This window comes from Haliotis rubra, unplaced genomic scaffold (assembly GCF_003918875.1).
Source record: "Haliotis rubra isolate DU_JTF1 unplaced genomic scaffold, ASM391887v1 Scf10, whole genome shotgun sequence".
Taxonomy (NCBI): domain Eukaryota; kingdom Metazoa; phylum Mollusca; class Gastropoda; order Lepetellida; family Haliotidae; genus Haliotis; species Haliotis rubra.
Window position 1 is genome coordinate 4,290,454 of NW_025764892.1, and position 22,781 is coordinate 4,313,234.

General features: G+C 41.9%; 2 protein-coding genes across 2 annotated transcripts; one reads left to right on the forward strand and one right to left on the reverse strand.

Annotated features, from left to right (window-relative positions):
• Positions 1-298: 298 nt before the first annotated feature.
• LOC124264914 lies at positions 299-8,373 on the reverse strand. The gene is made up of 6 exons (XM_046699728.1): positions 8,100-8,373; positions 3,748-5,433; positions 3,400-3,488; positions 3,000-3,159; positions 2,441-2,646; positions 299-1,935 (listed from the first exon to the last, which is right to left on the reverse strand). The coding sequence occupies exons 1-6, from the start codon at positions 8,266-8,268 to the stop codon at positions 1,258-1,260; spliced, it is 2,988 nt and encodes a 995-aa protein (XP_046555684.1). The 5' UTR covers positions 8,269-8,373; the 3' UTR covers positions 299-1,257.
• A 570-nt stretch (positions 8,374-8,943) lies between these two features.
• On the forward strand, positions 8,944-21,275 carry LOC124265006. Its single transcript, XM_046699823.1, has 8 exons — positions 8,944-9,513; positions 13,059-14,163; positions 15,476-15,759; positions 16,340-16,537; positions 16,880-16,968; positions 17,248-17,773; positions 19,385-19,471; positions 20,125-21,275. The coding sequence occupies exons 1-8, from the start codon at positions 9,360-9,362 to the stop codon at positions 20,253-20,255; spliced, it is 2,574 nt and encodes an 857-aa protein (XP_046555779.1). The 5' UTR covers positions 8,944-9,359; the 3' UTR covers positions 20,256-21,275.
• Positions 21,276-22,781: the final 1,506 nt, after the last annotated feature.

Sequence of the window (22,781 nt, forward strand, 5' to 3'; positions counted from 1 at the left end):
CTCAAAGTTGTGGATTCCCAAGATTGTTATAACGCCCCTCTCTGAAATTAAACTCAAACAAGTAGTCCCCTCTGACGAGATGGGCTTCAGGTGGCCATGTCGCCTAGGCAGATTTCCCTCCCTTGAATACGAGAGACACTAATGATTGTGGCTTCCCGGTTCTACTCTGGATTCTGTCATCATCACTTCGGGCTTTCCACCGTATTATAACTGGAATATTGTTTGAAACAGCGGTACACCAAACACCCACAACCCACTTTGACAAGCAAAATCGTTTGGGTAAAGGAAAAGAAGTGAATCATTTCAAGCTCATATTTTATTGTGAAATACACATTGCAACAGTATAAAAATACATACAAAACAGCGTGTTATACATATTATATTTATTCATATTCATTCGTCCAATTTGCAACGCGTATGCAACTTCAAATGCCTTAAGTTCGTTATATCTGACTGGGTGGCAATCTGAACAGAGATGTGATATGTGAGTTATCAGATCTCTTGGACTAGTGTTTGTCATAGAAGGCATTTTGCTATAACTGATCCCTATCAGGATTTTTAACAAGCTTGTGCTATGCTGCTGACATAATCACAACGACTGCAAACACCTGACTGTGTAAGTTTGTACAACCGTGAACTATTTACATATTTACAAGGATTCCATTCCAAAATCATAAACAGTTCAGTTGGAGAGAGTTCAGAGAACACCATTAAATAGTTTTGATTAAGTAAAACAAAGATAAAATAACAACATCATCATGTGGGTAGAAGGGTCTTCAGAGAGCTACATAACATATAACTGTATTGAGTGAGTGGGTGAGTAAGGTTTTACGCCGCTTTTAGCAATATTCCAGCATTATCACGGCGGTGGACACCAGAAATGGGCTTCACGCATTGTACCTATGTGGGGAGTCGAACCCGGGTCTACAGCCTGACGAGCGAACGCATTAACCACTGGGCTATCCTACCTCCCCCTAATAACTGTGTTGAATATGTACAGGTGGTAGAGTCGTGCAATATTAAAACGAGACTTTCTCCAAACCATTCTCCAATGACAAGTTGAGAAGCTGTTGAGCAACTGTAAAAAGATATAACTCAATGCCCATTATTGTCAGTCACGAACTTGTCTGAACATTGTGAACGGTGTGAACGTACTCTGGCCTCGGGAAGATTAATGTTACTCTTTGTTATTACTAATATCAGCTGAGGCAGGAAATCACAGACTAGCATGTTTCAATGAACGGGAGTCCACATTTATCATTTATCTTTATATACAGGATTGAGCCTGACATGTGCATCAGAGCCGCCAAAACTGTATGACTTTTTACCGCCAATCTGTCTGGAAGCCTTCACAGAAGGGACGCCCGAAAATCGAGCTATAGGTTCATAGGGATTCTGATCACCGGATCTTGCCGAGCCAAGTTCTACATTCAGAGAGGCTCGGCCGGGAATCGCTGGTGCGGCCTCGTCGTAAGGGTTGTCTCTGGAGTATGTCTCGGAACCAGCAATGGTTGAGAAGTCTTCCTCGTCATACGATGGGTTGGCTCTACCGCCTATCTGCTCTTCATAAACCTGTGCCTCCGTAGTGACATCGTCAAGAGGGATGGAGACGGTGTCGTCTTCAAATGCTGGGTTGTCATGGCCACCTCCGCTATCGGAGTCAGCCTGTTTGTTGGATGAATCGGTATTGTTGCCGTCACCGCCGCCCATGCCGCTGTCCCGGCTGCCGAGACTGGCGTTGGACGGAGACGCTGGGAGACCAATCTTCTTCCCTCGGTGAGAGTTGAGAACTCCCTCGAACACCGACTCCACAAAGGTTCTCTTGACGATCCCGATACGAAAGAACCCGAGCTGCCCTTTGTCGATATTCCGACAATCCACGACGGTGGAGGCCGAGTTCTCTGGAGCTGGCCCACTGCACAGAATCCCGTCACACTGAAGCATGTAAATACAACGTTAGTTTTCTACAGAGAGAATTGAAAAAGTGGCGTGGTAAGACTAAAAAATAACACACATTGTTTAGTCATAATAGGAAACACGCTCATGAAACACAATATTTCATTGCCTGCCGCAATTTCACAAGATGTCATAAGAAATCGTACACCCCCGAAATATACAAGTTTGCTTAAAGGAATGTTTCTTATTCGGATCAATCCCATGTTTTTGAAGAACCGTTCTGACATGTATATTTCCCATGGAGTCGAGAAGGAAATTAGAATGCAAACTGATCCGTTGACCGCGGTAATAACGCCAAATGCTTTGAGCATGACCATAGCTACTGGAATACTGTCGCAATAAGAATTACCGTATTTCATCAATATCAATACGTTTACATTTTAACAATATAACATTATTTTTTATTTTATCGAACTAAAAGATCCTACTCTTGATAAGAGGACAGTTTGAATCATTTTTAAACATGTAATGTGCCAATGCTTACGTTTTCAAGTCCAAGTTTAGCCAGTACTTGGAGATGGTGGGTGGTGTCAGCCTCGCCGGTGGGGTTGGCGGAAGTGGAGGCTACGGGGCCGCAGATGTCGAGGAGGGCGGAAGTGACGGTGTTGTCGGGCATACGGGTGGCGATACTGTCGGGTCGGCCGATGTACTTCTCTGCATAACCAATACCCAGACTGTCCAGCCAGGGTCCTGGGGGAAACGCAGTGTATCATCAAACTAACTTTATAGAGTGTATGGTCAATACTGCATATATGAATGGGGCGTACCCGCAGACACTAACCAAATAGAAGTGGGACATGCTTTTTACTAGCACTACAGAGACTGTATATAGGAGCAGGTGTAGTTTTAAGCGTTCCTAGAATGATTTAGTATGGTTTTACGCCGCTTTTAGGAATATTCAGTAATAGCACGGCGGGGGACACTAGAAATTGGCTCACAGAGTGTCCCCATGAAGGGAATCGAACCCTGGACGAGCGAACGCTTTAACCATCAGGCTACCCCACCTCCCCTCCTAGAATGCCAGTATGTGAGAGCAGGTGTACCTTTAGGCAGCACAAGACTGACAGTGCCTGGCCAGATCTCCTCCATGAAGTCCCACAGCAGCTCCCCGAACAAAGGACGCCCTGCAGCGATCTGTTCTCTCCGGGAGATCCACATTGACATAGGTCTGTCCTCAGCCTCCTTCTTCGACTTGTAGGCCCTCTGTAAGAGATACACATGCTGGTAAATGAACACTCAACTATGAATAACGCTGAGAGTACAAGATTATGTCCACTGTGAAGCGTCGATGGCAAGGTGATCAAAACGGTCCTCATTTTGATAGAGTTTTATGATGATGTTTTAGATCATGAGTAGTAGTAGTAGTAGTAGTAGCAGCAGCAGCAGCAGCAGTAGTAGTAGTAGTAGTAGTAGTAGTAGTAGTAGTACAAAAGTATTTCTCACCTCGACTGACTTCGGAAACTTGACAGCAGCGACCAGCACATACACCACATCAGTTGGAATTCCACAGATGCCACCCTTGTTCATTATCTCTGAAACCAAGGAGAGTAGAGCATATACTACGGAGACCCTTAAAGCCATGTTAGTAAGAGAGAACGTGCTTTTGTATAAACAAATCTGTGGACAGTAAAGAAAACAAGTGTGTGAGTCAGTGATTGACTTTATGTTTACACCGCTTCTAGCAATATTCCAGCAACAGCACGGTGCGCACACAAATACATAACATTAGAAGTAACGAGCATGATTATGTTGTTCTTTGGTCAATACAACTCTAAGGGACTAAGTACGTACCTCCAATTGTGTTAACTCCGCTTTGCTTTTTCGCATCTGCCCATATTGCCCTGTCCCCTTGAGAATGGATATAGCTGACCTGGAGGAGAGGTTTACCCAGGGGAAGGACGTCCCGGCCCCACACAGTCTTCAGAGCGGAGGCAGCGAAGCAGTACACGCAAACGATGACGAAGATGATGATGATGACGATCTCGTAGACACTGACGCCAGGGACGGCGAGAACGCGCAACAGGAAGGCAAGGACGACAAGCTCAAACACAGCACAGATGAGGAACCATGCCTTGTTGATGAGGGCAGCCAAACCAAGGTTGAGGAGGCCCACACAGAGGAAGGCAATACAACCAGTAGCAGCAGCCACGCTGTTGTCCAGGACGAGAATGCCTAGTCCACGAGCAGGTCCCCATATCAACCAGAGGCAGGAGAATGTGAAGAATGCACAGCTCTCCACTGTCAGACCTCTTGCGAAGGCAATGGATGCCACAACCATCTGAGGAATGCCGCCGAAGCCGATCACCCACGGCATAACTGCTGGTCCGAAAGGCGCCCAGACAACTGCAAGAGCTGATACAGCATTGAGGGCAAACCCCACACTATCGAGGTCTAGATACTTCGAGAAGCCCAACATCTCACTGGAGGAGAAAAGGCTGCTACTACGACGTCCTCCCGACTCCTTCAGCCTTCCGTAGATGCAGACGGCGCAACAGCGGCATTTGTTTACGAGGAAGTTCTTCAGTTTTGCCGTCTCAATACATCGGACACCAAGCGGTATCTTGAAGGAACCGTTCTGGAGTCGACTTATGTGGGCGGCGAGTCCGTATAGGGAGAAGATGAAGCTGATCCAGCCCATGGCACCGAGGAAGACGCCGGAGAAGCCGTTGACGCAGAACGCGATACACATGATGCAGAGAGATAGGTGTTGAAGGAATTGGTAGATTTCGCGGGTAAGGGAGATAATCGAGATGCAGAAGAAAGTGATGATGTAGATGACTTGAACAGCTATAAGTGGAGGCATTGTGGTTGCCATGGCATACTCGATCGTGAGGGTGTACGCGTTGGCCATCCAGAACATGCTGTGGATAAAGAAGAGGCAGCCGTTGTAGGCGTCGGAACGACGGACAGCGACGACGCCGGCGACCGATTGGAAGATGCCAGCTGATACGACCCACATGAACTCCTGCCTGGGGTTGTTGTAGATACCCGTCACGTGTCCAGCAAATATAGCAAAGGCCAGCGTGTCCATTGCATGACCAAGGGGGATGTAATCTTTCGAGTGACCTTGGCTGTGGGTTTGGGGTTCCACGTTATCTTTGTCGTCTCGTTTCTTCAGCTTGGTGATGAGGTTGCTGGCGATGCTGTAGAGGGTGAGGGCGGCAAGGAGGATGTAGTACGAACCGGCGCTCGAGCGGAGAGGTCGCCAAAGGGAGGCAATCTCGAAAATGCAGGAGAGAAAGAAACCAAGGGAGAGAACTGCTGCAAACTTTGCCTTGTGCTGAAGGGACCCAATGACGAATAGGAGGAATATTAGGAGGAAGGCGCCGTATCCTGCCCACAGTGCCTGGGAGTCTGTCACCCCCTGTGGGTTTGTGCCTTCGGTCACGTGATAGATGCCAATGCTGCCCCACATGGCAGCGAGACAGAGCTGAAAGGATCGGAGGACGCTTTCTTCAGGGTGCTCGGCAGATATACCTGAAAGTGAAAAAGGAGATTTTAGCAATGGCATGCAATTGTATTGAGATTTTTTGCACGTACTGAGATTTTTAGGCATCGGTTTGAACCGAAATCAGATTGTAGTTTATTGATTTATTGAACATATAAATAACACATTTTAATGCATTTTGACAGGACAGCACACTTACGGCCGACACAACTGATATTCACGTATATATTATACGTATGAAGAAACGGAGCTATATATTCACTTGATTTTGTCAAGTGTTTGATTTTCAAATGTAAATATCTTACGTTAGCTAATAATCCAGCTGATGATGATGTACTCTCCCTTAGTCAATAGACAAATAATACTCCTAAATCAAGTTTTATTTTTGATTTAAATAAAACCTAATCTAATTATGTAAAACCGTTAAAAAACCTACATTATACACAATTACTAGTTGTTGTCTGAGACATCTTAGTTTTGAAAATAAATAGAAGTGTGTTTTTGTCGAATACTGTAAACATAATCGGGATCATGCGGTTGCAAATATATTTTTTACCCCAATCTTCATTGAAACATTATAGTTCTACACAAAATTTCTGTCACATATTCGTTTAACAAACTGTTGCAGGAATGACTGATTGTCATAATCAAATTTAGGAGTTCTTTCAATTTTTAATTACATAAAAAATACTTTGCTTTTCCCCTTTAGTTATAATTGCAGTAGTACCTGGCTTCACCACCCGTGAAGGTCCGGGTTAGAATTGATCTTCAGTAACCCACGCTTGTAAGAGGCGACTAACGGGATCGACTGGTCAGGCCCGCTGACTGGGTTGACACATGTCATCGTATCCCAATTGCGTAGATCGATGTTCGTGCTGTTGATCACTGGATTGCCTGGTCCAGTCTCGATTATTTACAGACCGCCGCCATATAGCTGGAATATTGCTGAGTGTGGCGTAAAACTAAACTCACTCACTCTCACCTGGCTTCACCACACTTCCGTCTTTTAATTGTTTAGATGATAAGTAACAGATAATTTGATATTATGACGAAATTGGCCACTGAATGTTTCCCATTCCAGTCGTAGAGTACATGTGACATTACTTTGTTTAAAAACATAACCACACTGCATACAGTTATTTATATACATGCTTGCGGTTATCTCCGAAGGAACTGAATGTGAAATGTTTTGTGTTACACAATCCCTCGGTCCGTCTTCTTCCTGTCCGAGTTGCCGGGAAGTCAGCGGGATTCGGTCCACGCCATGGATACTTGTGTACATAGTAGCGGAAGTACACGGTGTTTTTACATTTCCTTCCTCGGTTGTTTTTTGTTGTTTTGCAACGGTGTCCGTGAGCGAGTGAAATGAGACTATGTATTTTTCATCAGCTAACAAAAATCCTTTTCCTCTATTATCATTGTAAACTCAATGGGAGTGTTGAAATTTTATCGACTTTTATGTTGGCATACTTGATATCGAAAGACACGAGAGAGTGAGAGATTCTCTGTATAACCAATTAGGGTTTAGACTTAGTGAATATTATGTCTGGCCTATTACCGTCACACCCTTTCTCTGGAGCGGCGTCTCGTGTCACGTTTAGTTAGAATTAACTAGATCAAGTTTTAGACTAGTTCCTCACATAAACATTTACGTAGGTCCCATGATCACGTGAAGGAAATATGCGCCGCTACCATGTATTGTGAATCGCTGAGAGTGTATGAACAGTGGATGACGTCATGCTTTATTGTCAGAGTCTGTGAATGCTGTATGACGTCATCAAGCCAAAAGGTGACGTTATACAGACAATCGAAACAATGGAACGAAAAGCAGGAACTAACTTCGTAACATGTAAGATTAAAATTCAGTCGATGAAATATACATTGCATTTAACAATGCACATGAAATCATGCTCTGGATACTTCCACTAGCAACTGACATGCTTAGAAATCTATAAACGTTAAAAGAAAAGAATGTAAGGGATCCTCTGTTCTGATCCTATGAGCGGTGGAATGAATGTCATTTGAAAATGTCGGTGTAGTTTCTAATGTCCAATACTTCGAACGGGATACCAGGAATGACATAGTGTTCGATGTGACGTCATATTCTTTTCTCAATTCTCGCCGAAAATATTCAATAGTAAAGTAATCTAAATAAGCATCATTCTTCATTTAACCCCAAATACCGACTGCTTCATATGATAAATGATAGTAAAATATATATTGATTGATCACTAAACAACCCAGTCATATATCAGGGTACGTAATTATGACTGGTCAAAGTGTCTTTATGTCAGTTCTCTAAATCCTTTCCATAAGTATAATTATGAAAAGTGTATAAAGCAAATGTAGGTATAGATGCATCTATATATAGATCGTATGTAATGATGTTAACGATTTCTTCGTTATTCGTTCTTATATTCGACAATTTATCTCTTACAAGGCCATACAATACAACTTACTACATTTAAAATTCTCAGCAATACCTTGAAACAGTTTGACAGTCTGTTCATAAAAATAACTCTGAAAATGTTATTTATATGATAAACATCATAAACAATACACGATGTACTTAAATACATTTAGAAAAGTAGAACAACAACTACAAAACGATGTTAGAAAAATTTACACATTTATACTATATGTCATTATTAAAGTTGATATAAAATACATATATAAGTAAATAAACTTGACTTACCGACAATGATGCTGAGAGTTGAGAGCACAATGAGGACGGCTCCATACGAAACATTTATGGGCAGTGTGTTGTTTGTGACGCTGAAGTTAAAGATGCACACTACCAGTAATGTGACAAATGTACAGTATAGACCAGCTACAGTGGCCGAACTTCGCCGGATCAGGCCCATGTTCGTTATGTGTTCTTAACGTCTCAATAGTCACTCGTCTAATGTCGTCAAACACCTAGCCTTTGAGAATAAAACCACTCGCACTCTTTTCCTTGCGGCGGAAGAAAAAAACGTCACTGTATATGATGCTGTGAAATTGGTCAGCTCATTTAAATATGAGGCGGATTTTGACAGTATGAGGGCGTGGTAAAGTTCCTCGACGTCATGCAATCATATGATTTCAATGGAGATAATATTTTTTGTCACGCGGAGATGTTTTCATCTGTCACCTGTGCGCACGAACATTCCGCGACTAGTTCCGTGTCAGGTAAGTTACTAATTTTTGATGTACCTTACAATAACAGTGCAGGGGTTTCTTCCGGGTTTACGGATTGGCTACAAGAAAAGACGTGTCCCTACCGATTGGTTAGTAGGAAATGAGTGCAGCGGTCAGTGCGCGAATCATTGCGCACTGTGTAGTGTATACAAAGGGTTATGCTAAAACTGGTGGTGAGTAAGAAACGGCAGGGGGCGGCGCTACCACTGTTCGGACCGGGAAGATCCGGGCTAAAATATATGATGACGTCTAAGATAGAACGATAAATGTGGTTTGGGATACCACCCACTCTGGAAAATATCATATCAAAGCTTACGCATGTCGTGACTCCTCCCAGTGGTAAAAATAGGCATCCGGCGTAACAGACCCGTATCGAAATTGGTTATATATTCAACGTTCACTGCGACACTGAAGCAATTTGACATTTCGGGAGATTAGGTTTGAGAGTTGCGGGAATCTTCTTGTGGCGTTTCCCTGTATCCGCATTGACGACACAAAACGGGAAACTGCTTACTTCATCACCACAAACACTGGAACTCTTTTGAAGGCAACACTGTACATTTTTACGCGAGATACATGGCCACTAGTTAGCTAGTCGGCATTTAACTTAAAGGACAGCTCATTTTCAAAAATATTTTCCCCATCGGTTCTCGGAAGAAAGCGGACTATTGTTACAAATTCCTGAGGTTCTTGACACTACTTTTCACCAGTGTGAGAAATCTCTTCAAGCAGACGTGATCGGAGCAGACGACCGTTGTGATCGCAGACGACAATTATGGATCCAGAGGAGAAGGTTGAAGCCTTCGCGGCGATATTATACGCCGAACCGGGCACCCTGGGCTTGATTGCAAATATTATGTCAGCTTTAATTGTTGCAGTAGAAAACATGCTTGACGGCCCATTTTCTCAGCCCGCGATGACACTTGCAGGTAAGTAAAACAAATAGTTTTGTTTATAATTTATTCAGACAGCCATCGATATTTTATTTTTAATATGTTAACAAAATATTTAATCAAAATGTATTTGTATTGGCCCAATCCGAACTGAGATAAGCTTTAATAGTTTTTGTGGATACATTTTGACTTTAACTCGTTCAAGATTTTATTTATTTCATCTTGACCTCTCTCGTAGAACATTATTGTGTTAATGCTGGCAATATACTTTGACACTCAAGGAAACGTCCCCTTATCTACCGTTAACTTCCCTATTGCGCCCCCTCGCCATTTGCGTAACTTTACAAATAACAATCGCTGGCTTAAGACTTCAACGGGGATTAACAGAAGTTTGTCAAAAATGTTTGACCATGTATTCCAAATTTCGATATTATTCATTTTCACAAAGTTTTAAATGACAATATTCAGACCAACTCCAATTTTCATTACATTTGTGTGATATTAGAAAAATGAAGATACGTCACCATTTTTGTTAAATATCCTTTCGGTAGCCATGACCACCAGAATAAATATATATTTACTTATCATTGAGATATAATTCTTTTAAAACATGATATCTTTTGATGATACAGAAGATTGTGAGAATTCTCTCTTTTATAGAAAAAGCCAGAAATGTGTTCTAAAAAGTCATGCCGTGTAGTGCATAAAACTACAAACGTTAAATTGTCAAAGTGCATTTAAAATGTTTGTACAAATTATACATTAATTTCCGTTGTTCCGAACCCACACATGTGTCGCTGGTATGTATAAAAAGGAAACTGACGTCAGCCACCTACTGTTTAAGTCTAAGCTTGTCGCTAAGCCGATTACCACTGTTGTGTAACCTTAGGATATAGCTCCCGTTTCCTTTCGAAATGTTCCCCTTTTAATCTGGTTTACATTAAAGAACAACCGTGTGATAAAAAGAATTTAACAACAACGATGAAACGGAAATGTTATTTTTCTGTTCTTATTTCTTCCCGCTCCCGCGGTTTGAATCTAAATATCAATGTAAAAAGTCGGATTGAAAGCGTACAATAAAAATGAAATATCGCGGAAATGAAATATTTTGCGAAACAGGTTTACAACAGAAAAATATTTAGGAATCAAGATTTTAGTGCGTATTAAACGTATTTTGCGCTTGGATACGAACGGGGAAATGTCACAAGAATACTTGTCATTTAGCCATATTTGAACGGTGAGGGCGGATGGGTAGCCTAGCGATGAAAAATTCGCTCTTCACTCCAAAGGTCCGGGTTCGATGCCAATATGGGTACAATGTTTGAAACCAATTTATGGTGTCCTGGCTGTGATATTTTTGACAGAAACAAGTTCGATCAATAACTCTTCATAATTAATCGACCCACCTAAAATGTATTGGTCATTCCTAAATTCCCCATCAAAATGACGACGCTGTTAAACCTGGCTGTTATGAGTTATTTATGTTGACTACCAGTAAAGTAATGTTACATAATGTAAAGGGTTGTGGTTGATTGGGGGTGTGTCTGCAGCCTTGTGGTCAAACCAAAGTCGGAGTTTGATTACACGCATGGGTAAAATCTGTGGAACTAGTTTCTGCTGTTCCGCTACGTATTATTGCTGAAATGTTGCTAAAAGCGGCGTAAAACTAAACTCACTCACTCACTCACTACTCACACGTAAACAGCTGATCATTCTAAACCTTTTCTATAAAGTATAAGGGGCGGTGGTGTAGTCTAGCGGTTAAAGCGTTCGTTCATCAGTCTGAAGACCCGGTTTCGATTCCCCACATGGGTACAATGTGAGAAGCCCATTTCTGGTGTACCCGCCGTGATATTGCTAAAACAGCCTAAAACTAATCTCACTCACTATAAAGTATAACGCCGTAATTTGAAATCATTATATACTATAACAAGCTCAAAGAATGTTTGGGGCGGTGGGGTAGCCTAGTGGTTAAAGCGTTGGCTCGTCACGCAGAAGACCCGAGTTCGATTCCCCACATGGGCACAATGTGTGAAGCCCATTTCTGGTGTCCCCCGCCGTGATATTGCTGGAATATTGCTAAAAGCGGCGTAAAACTGAACTCACTCACTCACTCAAAGAATGTTTTCAAGGAAGCGAGACTCTTGAACCATTCTAACAAGAGTACCAAAAGGAACCATTTCTGGTGTACCATGTGCCCGTTTACTGGATAACACGACAGATCATGTAGCCACAAACCCCTTAAAATGTATGGCAGACAGACACAAGTTAACCTCCCTTTGTCTTTTATTTGTTCTTCTTCCTCTCGGGTGTTTCCCATCGATCACTGTTTCCTGTGAAATAACTTCCAAGACACGTCGGTCGGCGGTACGGAGAATCCGTCACCTGTCAATCAAACTCATACACACAGTTGTCAGTGTTTAAAATGTCCGTTCTCCGCTTCGACTTGTTATAATTGTTTATATATAAATATTTTATGTATCAGTTTATATTAATATTTTGTGCAAGATACGATCGCCAAAAAGTGTTTATAGCCGAGGGCAATTTCGGCTCGGGGTTTCTATGGCGGGTGGCGGGTGGCGGGCGAGACTGACAAGAGTTACGTCCCTTGTTTATACCGGTAGTGGTTGAGCATTTCAAATAAAAAGCATTTCGATGAATAAAAATGTTTCTATTCATGAATATGTTCGGATTCAGGTTTTAGTTAAGAAACATGTTCAGTAACATTTGCTTTCAGGAAACGGGAAAAGTACACAAAGGCCTTGGAACAAAGGGTTAGAATAAATACAAGCACAAAGTACGCTCTATGATCGCACAGATAATACGTATACTCAACATGGTTAAACTACATGGTTTTCGTGACGTAAAAACAAAATTCAACATTCCAGCTGTATTAAGCCAGGAAGAATATGCAGATATTCTGCAGCTTTTTAATATTTGGCCGAATTCTGAGAGTATTTACGCTTTTTGATACACAAATGTGGTTTATTAAAACATACTAAACCCACATCAAACGTATTTTGAAATATAGTATGTCAACAAGTAAACACAAGAAGAATTAACCCCTGATCTCCAACAACACTTGAGTCTCACGGTCACAGGGTATCAAGTGTGTTTAAGCCGATGATGGGATTTCCCGGGTAATTGGATAATGGGGTTAATCGCGAATGATAGCATCTCGAGTGGCAAGAAGAACTACTTCACTACATGATGTACCCTCTTTGTGAACGTGCGTCTATAAAACATCGAGCAGAAACACAAGCCTAAACCACCCCTCCCCTACACACAAATCACCGTTAATTTGGCAAAATGATTACAAACAATATTTATGACTTCGTTGTGCAATGTACCTATAGTAATACAAAAACAGGTAATTTGGGGAAAAGGGATAACGGGAGATGTTATTTGATGATTATGTTCAACAAAAATACTTTTAGTGCTGATAAATGTAACGGAAGAATACTGCATCTCCGTTACACGATACAGCATGTATCAGTAGCTCTGATAAAGAAAGAACAGTAACTTTGTCTTTTTCACCCTTTTCATATAATTACCATGGTTACAATGCATTTCTTCCACAGGGGCGCACCTGATTATCATGGGAGGGTTTCTGCAGCTGGTGGCTGCTCTTCTCTGCTTCCGGCGTAACGACCATTTGACCGGAACAGCTTTCGCCGTGTTCGCTGCCTTGTGGACAGTGATGGGCATCAATCACATCCTATCTCCGATCATTGGGGCCGAGATCCTGAGGGTGGGGATCCTCCCCGGTATGATAGGCTTCATGACCGTGGCAGTCATTCTGTCTCTCTGCGCCATCACCGTCAACTACATCATGCCTCCGGTCCTTTTCGCCATCATGTTGACACTTATTTTCGAAGGCGTTGGGGCCTTCTTCGACTGGGGTAGAAGAGTCGCTGCAGCTTTCGAACTCTTCATCGTCATCACCAGCGTCTACGCCTCGGTTGTCATGGCTTTGAAAGGGGTGAGTCAGAGATACATCCTGCCCGGTCTCGGCAACGCCATCTTTGATCCACTTCTGATCCGAGTGAAGGAGAACCCCAACACTACCAACGAAGCCAGGAAAAACACAAAGTACGGTGAACCCTACGGTCTCGGTTACATGGGCAACGTGGTGCCAGCGGCAACGCTGGTCTTCCATCATCTGGGATACTTCGCCGACTTCCGGGCCGCTATGCCAATGTTCGTCTACTGTTTCTACTGCCACCTCCTCGCAAGCTACTACGCCTTCCTCAGACACGACTTCTTCCATGCCGTCGAGTTCAGCATCTACTTCCTGTTCTGGTTGTCAAGAGGAGCGACCCAGCTTCTCATCTCCCTCAACTTCCCAGGCATCGACGACGTCAGGGTGAACTTTTTCGGTCAGTGGGGTCTCATTGCGATAGCTCTGTTTCTCCTCCTGCTGTCCGCTGTCCGAAACAAGGTCGTCTTCATTTACAACTTCCTGTTTCTCTGCGTGGTGGTACTCTCCGTCGACCACATCCCTCATCAGGCCCACAACTTCTCCTTCGGGGTCTCGGGGGCCATTTTCGCCATTATTTCGCTGTATGTGTCCATGGCGCACCTGGAGAACTCCATCGCGGAGAAGTCTGTCATGTGGATTGGGGAAGAAGTCATCCACACAGACAAGCTGAAGAAGGCCCTCATCGGCATATTCAAAGGAATGGGGTAAGTTTCAAATTGTGTCACCAGTTTCTGGGTCTTTGGTCATGTAATGCAGTATTTTGTAGGGATCAGGTTGCTAACTTCTTCATGTAGTGAAAAAATAGCTGCGCATAGTTAGGAGAAAATAGAACATTCAATAATTTATTTTAATATATTTTTATTTTTCAATACATTCAATACATATTACTTATCGTCATTGACCCACAAAAGAATGTAGTCAGTGGACTTTTCATGAATTTTACATTAGATAATTATTTTTAATCAATGTTATTACACTCAAGATACAAAATTCGTTTTCATCATTGATCCTAGGTTAGAAGTTCATTTCAGCGACAAAATGTGAAGATTTAGTTTTAAAAATAAATTGCAAAGTACTTTCCGATTAAAAACGCCAACACAAGCATTAACACACCCATAAGAAACGTGTTACACAACAATGACAAACGCAACATTAAAAATGTGCATCCAACCCTCCCGTGACTGGAGTTCAACAGTTCAATTTTTTACCGGAAACGGCCATATAGAAAATACGTTGTGGAAATAACCATCTTGCACAATCAGCATGCGCGACACCGGCATGTGGCGAACTGGAATGTGTTAGTTTCACCTTTAGCGGAAACAGACAACAGGTAAACATCAAAGACGATTGCCGCCCTTCTGAAATCACTGACCTATCTTTGTTTTGTCGCCCTGGGTCATTCTGGTACATGAAAGTGTTTTGTAAAGAGACAGACTTTGATGAAAAAGTATTGCTGACTGTGTTGCAATTCTAGTTTCCTTTTTTATGTTTTTGCGCATTCACTAATTAATATTTTTAATGAAACAGGAGTATATTAATAATTTATTTTTTTTCTATTTAGTCAGCTATTTGTTTCACATAATATGTTTATACATTTCTTAATTATTTATTTTATTGCCTTTCATGCATTCGATTTTTCGAGTAACTTATTTTGTATCACCATCTATATTGTATTTTATAGGAAAAGTACATCAATTTATGTATATATTCCCTTAGATTAACCATAAACTAAAGTCCCCTCCCAAATAATTATGATATGGAATGAGTGAGTGAGTTTAGTTTTACGCCGCATTTAGCAATATTCCAGCAATATCACAGCGGGGAACACCAGAAATGGGCTTCACACATGTGGGGAATTGAACCCGGGTCTTCTGCGTGACGACCAAACGCTTTAACTACAAGGCTACCCCACCGTCCCTGATATGGAATAACAACAAAGTCATTAAGACTATTTGAAAAGTTCTTTCTGTAACCTCGAAGAGTCCCAACAAAACATGACTCCCTGGTGTATTTCAGTGGCGGGAAGGGCGACAACAGCTGCTACAGAGACGAGAACAAGGTCGACCTGAAAATCGTCGACACTGTCGCCCTCATTGCCAACAGCGTTGCCTTAGCGTGCCTGGCCCCTCTTGAGGCCCAGAGAGGCGGGACTCTGGCCCTCCCCTGGATCGTGGTGTCAGGGATACTACTCAACCTGTACGCTGTGAGACTCTCCTTCACAGCGGGGAGTCTAGCCAAGGCATACTACATTCTGGTTCTGGCTGGTTTCTGGGCTGTATGGAGCGCTCTGCTCATTGACAGTACGTAAAGGAAACATTCGCTCTCGGATGTAAAAAATACTTATATTTGTGGAGGCTTGGTTCTTGACTATACTCCTCATGGTTTTTTTTTATTAAAAACATACTGTTTTCAGAAAAATGACTTGGTTCTCGACTATATTCCTAGTGGAACTACGTATAGGACGGCAACCGTGTGATTATTATGCTATTAAATTGTAATTTATGAAACAACAATTTCAAGTAAAAATTGCCAAAATTATTAGATTAACACTTTGTAAAAAAATCTTGCAGTTTTGTGTAGATTTGGTTCTCAACTATATTCCTAATGGGGCCACTAAAAGATCGGCAACTGTGTAATTAATATATGTTTAGACTGGAATTTATGAAACAACAATTTCAAGTAAAAATTGCTAAAATTATTATAATAACACATTTTTCAGAAAATCTTGCAGTTTTGTGTACATTTGGTTCTCAACTATATTCCTAATGGAACCACTAAAATAGCGGCAATTGTATAATTGATATTTTTAGATTGAAATTTATAAAACAGTAATTTCAAGTAAAATTTACAACAAATATTAAAAAAACAACTTTTTTTCAGATACTCTTGCTTTCACCCTCCGCTCTGCTTCTGTGGGGATCCTGGTACTGCACACAATAGGGATGTTCGTGACGCCGGTGTTCACCCGGGTGTGGGTCCCCTTCTCCATCTTCATGGAGTTGTGTACCATCGCACTCGTCGTCCGCTGCTTCAACACCAACCCTGCCTGGATGGTCCTCATCACCGCCATTCTTGCTTGTAAGTCGATTATTCGTCAGTAGCACTCTCAAATATAATCTCGGACAACCTGGCTTGACGTTTAGTCAACTTTGTGTATACCGAATATTACATGCACAACCACCTCGAATGTGAGTACAGATAACTTCAGATATACCGAATATTAATGCATTAGATACCCACCCTAGAAATGAATAAGACAACTTCGGATATATCGAATACTCGCCTATATATTGTTCCAAAGTTAAAGCCCCATCGGTACAATGTGTGAGGCCCATTTTGGGTGTCCCCAGCCGTGATATTGCTGGAATATTGCTAAAGGCGGCGTAAAACCCAACTCACTCACTCCTATTGTCGTTGTAGGTACCGTATGTCTCTATGGAGCTATTGCTGAGCTGGTCAACGGCGTGTTGATGGATGTGGTCATCCCGGTCGGGTTTCCAATGTTTGAGGTAAGTCTGTATTCATAAGAAATCTCATGTAATTTGAGCCGTTGTTCGACACGCGGAGAGCTCATATAACGACATAGCATGATCACAACGAACCTGCTGAGGATCTGACAATTACATTGACTAGACCGATGATAACGAGACTTCGTTGCAGTCGGAGGTTGAGGTAGTCGCGAGTTCGATTCCCAAACGGCGTCTCATAAACATGAAGAAAAATATTTTGTAAGCAAAGTCTGCAAATTTATATGACGTCACTTATCATGAATCATTTATGCACTACAGGAGAAGTACATTGACCCCTACGAAAATCCCCCGTGTCCCCTTTTCCCTTCGCGTCGGTCCTCCGCCCTCAGGAAGGTAGCCAAGGTCTTGGATAATGCCGGCGTCATCGGAACCCCAACAGACACCGTCTACGCCATCGCAGCCTCCTGCAAACACCCTGAGTCCATCCAGAGAATCTACACCGTGAAGGAACGCCCTCCAGAGAAGCCAATCTGCCTCTGTCTCGCTAACCTTGAACAACTCAAAGAAGCCAGTCCGGACTTCAGCCCTCTGCTCTGGAACTTCATGGAACGGTGTTACCCAGGTGGTATCAGCTGTGTGGTACCCAAAGGACAATGGATGTATAACCTTGGGGTCGGGGATGCCTACGATCTTGTTGGTACCAAGGAAAGCATCTGCATCCGGGTACCTGACAGCTGTGTCCTTGCTTATCTGGTATCCTGGTCTGGACCAATAGCTCTCACTTCCGGTAACCCAAGTGGCGGAGCGGATAGCACACATCACAGTATGCTGATTGGGTCATTGGGTAAGTGAGGGTTTGTTAATCTACGTCTAATGGTTCGGTTTTTATTTCAAATTAGTGCAGCCTTAAAACCCATCTTAAACCGATTTTATGCATTATGACGTATGCTATTCCTTGTCGCAGATATGGCAAAATAGAATTTCTATCAGCGTGTTGACATATTTATCTGGTTTGCTACCATATAGTGCCGAGTTAGTATATATTTGTAAATGGTATTGGCCATTTATCCTACTATGAAAACATATTTTCATATTTAGTATTCACGGAAGACATAAATTGTAATATGTATGAAATGAGACTATTAATAAATTTCATAATTACAATTCCATATTGGATTATCACATGCTTGTTAATGGCAGTTTCCACACTTATTCAGTAAATACTTCATATGTTCGCCCAGTCAGGGTTTACACACAATTTGCCAACGTATTTTGTAGTAATTTCACGGATTTAGTATCTAAATATCTCTAAACGTGAATATCACGTAAATAAAGCTGTACAACCGTGCCGTGCACGTATTTTACCAACCTCAACTATTATGTCTCAGTATAATGAGCTTTTAACTTTTTATGAATGAACGCACTCAGTAAAAAGACGCTTTAAAGCCATTTAACTTTGCATTATTCCAACCTCAACCTTAATTCTTATTATGACGGAAATTCTAATCCCCCGGAAGCAGTTAATGCTTTATATGGCGTAACCTATTTTGACAATACTCACGTACGAAATTGTAGGTCACCGTTATTTACAACACGTTGCACTGTACTGTATACGTATGGCGTGTGTTTGGAGGGAATTGTGTGCTTTAAATAACCACTGCTTTTTTTGTGTTTTTTACATTTGGTATTTTTGTTTAAAACTAAAACCCCTTTGACATATCAAATATTATATTCTTTATCGAGGAGAACAGTTACACAGGCACAATATTTATACGTTGTTGGCTGGATGTATGGGTAGGATTATGTTCGGTACAGGTGATTTATATATATATATATCAATTTCAATTTCAAAGCAATAGCAGGGGCGATGGGGTAGCCTAATGGTTAAAGCGTCCACTCGTCACGCTGAAGAACCGGGTTCGATTCCCTACATAGCACAATGTGTGAAGCCCATTTCTGGTGTCCCCCGCCGTGATATTGCTGGAATAGTTCTAAAAGCGGCGTAAAACCATACTCACTCAAACCTTAGTCGTCGGTTCGATGTTTATAACAAAATTCAGGGCAACTTTGAGATAACTTCGTAAAATTGGAGGCTGTTATCGTTGAGTAAAAGAATTCAATGCAGTCAGTCAAGAGTAGTAATATGATGTGTTACTGGAGTATTTTATCTATGTATTTTACTACTATCTTTTCCATTGAATATCTAACACATGTGACTCAAATATGACACACGATCTAAACAGCCGATAGAAAGAAAGTATACAGCTGGCTACGTTTGATGTTGCTAAAACGAAACAAATAATAAATGCATTTTCGATGATGAGTTGTGTTGTGGATCTTAGTTCTGCAGTGTTTCGGCCATTACTTTCAGCCTAGTAGCACTTTGATAATGTTGCGATTTTGTGGTCATTATATATGTACGAACACCACTAATTACACTTTTTTTGTATTGCAGGCCAGAAACTAGATGCTGTTATTTGTGATGGTGAATCTCGGGAACTCGTGGCTTCCACGGTGGTCAATTGTATGAACATAGATAAAGGTAAACCCATATCCATTTGTGTATAGTGAAACCTCGTTAATCCGGACACTGTCGTTTACAAGGAAATCATCCGAATTCACAAATGTACGGAATAACGAGTCCTCGTGCCGGAATAGTGCCACTGTATGCAATACAGGTCCTAACATACTCACCGGAATAGTGTGGTTTCCCGACTAACGGGGTTTCACTTTAATGAGATTACTCAAACACATCCGTACGATGCTGTTACCAGCTGTGGAGTTAAACCTCCACAAATCCTTAACAAAGGAAGTGTAACGGAAATGTTTCCGTGCATATTTGAATTAAAAATCTCCAACCAGCGCTCAACCTGTGCAATACTAGGTATCACCCTATGATACCACATACACTTCCCATCACCTAATGCTGGTCGGTTGGTTGTTTAACGCCGCACTCAGCAATATTCCAGCTATATGGCGGTGGTCTGTAAATAATCGAGTCTGGAGCAGACAATCCAGTGATCAACATCATGAGCATCGATCTACGCAATTGGGAACCGATGACATGTGTCAACCAAGTCAGCGAGCCTGACCACCCGATCCCGTTAGTCGCCTCTTACAACAAGCATGGGTTGGTGAAGATCAATTCACACCCGGATCTTCACGGGTACTGTAATGTGTACATTGTGTTTGCAGGTGACATTGACTACTTCCGTATCGGGTGCACACCGAAGGAAATTGTGGACCAGCATTTCGAAGACGCCAAGGCAGCCATGGCGGAGAAGAACACAGTGGTCACTCTGGGGTCTACTGACCTTAAGAAATGACCACAGCCTAGGTCATAGTGGACCAACTAAGCCAGCCAGATGACAGTTTGGTGTTTGTGTCGATTAATGTTCTTTCAACGCTCTGTCTTTGGCGATATGCAATGGCATCTTGAATATGCAAGTTCGGGGGTCATGACGCATAGTTATGCATATTCATCGTGATAGATCACCATCGTTCAACTTTACCTCTGATATTGTATTCAAATAGTGCAAACATGTTGTATCAAGTACATCCAATTGTTTATTTATTCGATCATTGATGATTGCCAGGTCTGTGAACGTAAAAACTTTTTATAAACATCTATATCCAGCTCCATAGCGATTCAAGAGGGTCTCGGACACTGGTGGCCCATTTGTCTAAGGGGTGAAAATCGCTGGGCAGAGCTGCGACTCGTAAGCATGTCCGAAGCCTGTGATAGTGGGTTCAAATCTCAGATTCACCATCATCGAGTGTCATGGTTTCTCATGACCATACCTTATCTGTAGGCTTTCACCATTTAAGACCTGGAACAATTTGTTACACGCCCTGATATAACTGAAACAGTGTTCACAGCGGGCGTAAAATGAAACTCACTCACTTTCGCAGCCAACCCTTCTGACATGCTGAAGTAAGAAATGTTTCATTTCATGTAGGAGTAATTTAGCAAAGGCATCTGGAAGTTGAAAACAGATGAAATTAAAAAATAATAAATTTCTTTCTGCATTATTAATGAAAATGTTGCTAGTCAGTCCGTATATAGTGTATCGCCTGGTGCCAATGTATTATAGCTGTGTTCATACACTAGTTCAGGGCCGTTAATTATGTAGATGACGTCATGGGTATGCTGGAGATATGTTAAGTGATATGTTAATGAAAGATGTGTAGAACATCTTAAGAAGAAGAATTGGTCATCAGAATCTGTACATTCCTGTTTATACTACCAAACTTTCATACTTTTGTAGCTGATTGATTGTATACATGTATATTGTTTTTTACCTTTGTAAATATCATATTTTGAAAATAAATTCGTTTCATGTGTATTAAATGTTTTAATTGTACATGTTACTTCACTGGATAATAAAAGCTACAAAATCATTTCCACAACCTAAAGAAATATCGGTTAATGCTTCGATTCGGACTAATGTACTTAGCATGAACCACAAGCGTGATGACACCAGGTGCTCACTGACGAAAAGGTGACGGACACAAACACATGCAAAGGACAGTCAAATGCTGATATGTAAAACAACAACATATGACGCAAGTCGAAGTAGGGAATTGCATCGGAAATGGTTTTGGTCTAAGTTGGAAATCTTCGCCACATGTCTACATTAAAACATTTTGAAAGTGTGCTAGTGCTTTATAAGGAAGTACTATCTTTAGGATAAATATATCCGGACCAAATAACAATACCGCAAGGTAATAAGTATATTACATTATTCTTGTATTTAATATATCAATAATTTCCGGGCTGTTGAGTTTTCTTGCTTACTGGTTTATTATCAAACAGATTACGTCATCACGTGCAATGATAGTCCACGGTACTGAAATGTCACTGCATTTGTGCTGAAAAGGATATCGTATTTACTTTCATGATCAAATCAGCTTAGCATGAAAAGACACCAATACCATGAAAGGATACCATGTGTACCTGTATCAGTGTCATTAAGAGATTAAACTTATGTGTACTTGTATTGGTGTCATGGCGGGATACAGTCTTATGTGTACCTGTACTGGTGTCATGACGGGATACAGTCTTATGTGTACTGGTGTCATGACGGGATACAGTCTTATGTGTACCTGTACTGGTGTCATGACGGGATACAGTCTTATGTGTACCTGTACTGGTGTCATGACGGGATACAGACGTATGTGTACCTGTACTGGTGTCATGACGGGATACAGACGTATGTGTACCTGTACTGGTGTCGGATACAGACGGTGTATGTACAGGTGTATGACGGATACAGTCTTATGTGTACTGGTGTCATGACGGGATCCAGACGTATGTGTACCTGTACTGGTGTCATGACGGGATACAGACGTATGTGTACCTGTACTGGTGTCATGACGGGATACAGACGTATGTGTACCTGTACTGGTGTCATGACGGGATACAGACGTATGTGTACCTGTACTGGTGTCATGACGGGATACAGACGTATGTGTACCTGCACTGGTGTCATGACGGGATACAGACGTATGTGTACCTGTACCTGTACTGGTGTCATGACGGGATACAGACGTATGTGTACCTGTACTGGTGTTATGACGGGATCCAGACGTATGTGTACCTGTACTGGTGTCATGACGGGATACAGACGTATGTGTACCTGTACTGGTGTCATGACGGGATCCAGACGTATGTGTACCTGTACTGGTGTCATGACGGGATACAGACGTATGTGTACCTGCACTGGTGTCATGACAGTGATACAGACTTATATGTACCTGTACTGGTGTCATGACGGTATACAGGCGTATGTGTACCTGCACTGGTGTCATGACGGGATACAGACTTATGTGTACCTGGTGTCTGACGGGAT

What these genes read in the sequence shown, in the direction of transcription:
- LOC124264914 (XM_046699728.1), bottom strand. Translation starts at nt 8,268, where the DNA reads ATGGGCCTGATCCGGCGAAGTTCGGCCACTGTAGCTGGTCTATACTGT. An exon ending in CGGAGTTAACACAATTGGAG is followed by an intron (nt 3,489 to 3,747) that starts GTACGTACTTAG and finishes CCTTGGTTTCAG; the next exon opens with AGATAATGAACAAGGGTGGC. An exon ending in CTAAACTTGGACTTGAAAAC is followed by an intron (nt 1,936 to 2,440) that starts GTAAGCATTGGC and finishes TACATGCTTCAG; the next exon opens with TGTGACGGGATTCTGTGCAG.
- LOC124265006 (XM_046699823.1), top strand. Translation starts at nt 9,360, where the DNA reads ATGGATCCAGAGGAGAAGGTTGAAGCCTTCGCGGCGATATTATACGCC. An exon ending in CATCACCGCCATTCTTGCTT is followed by an intron (nt 16,538 to 16,879) that starts GTAAGTCGATTA and finishes TTGTCGTTGTAG; the next exon opens with GTACCGTATGTCTCTATGGA. An exon ending in TATGCTGATTGGGTCATTGG is followed by an intron (nt 17,774 to 19,384) that starts GTAAGTGAGGGT and finishes TTTGTATTGCAG; the next exon opens with GCCAGAAACTAGATGCTGTT.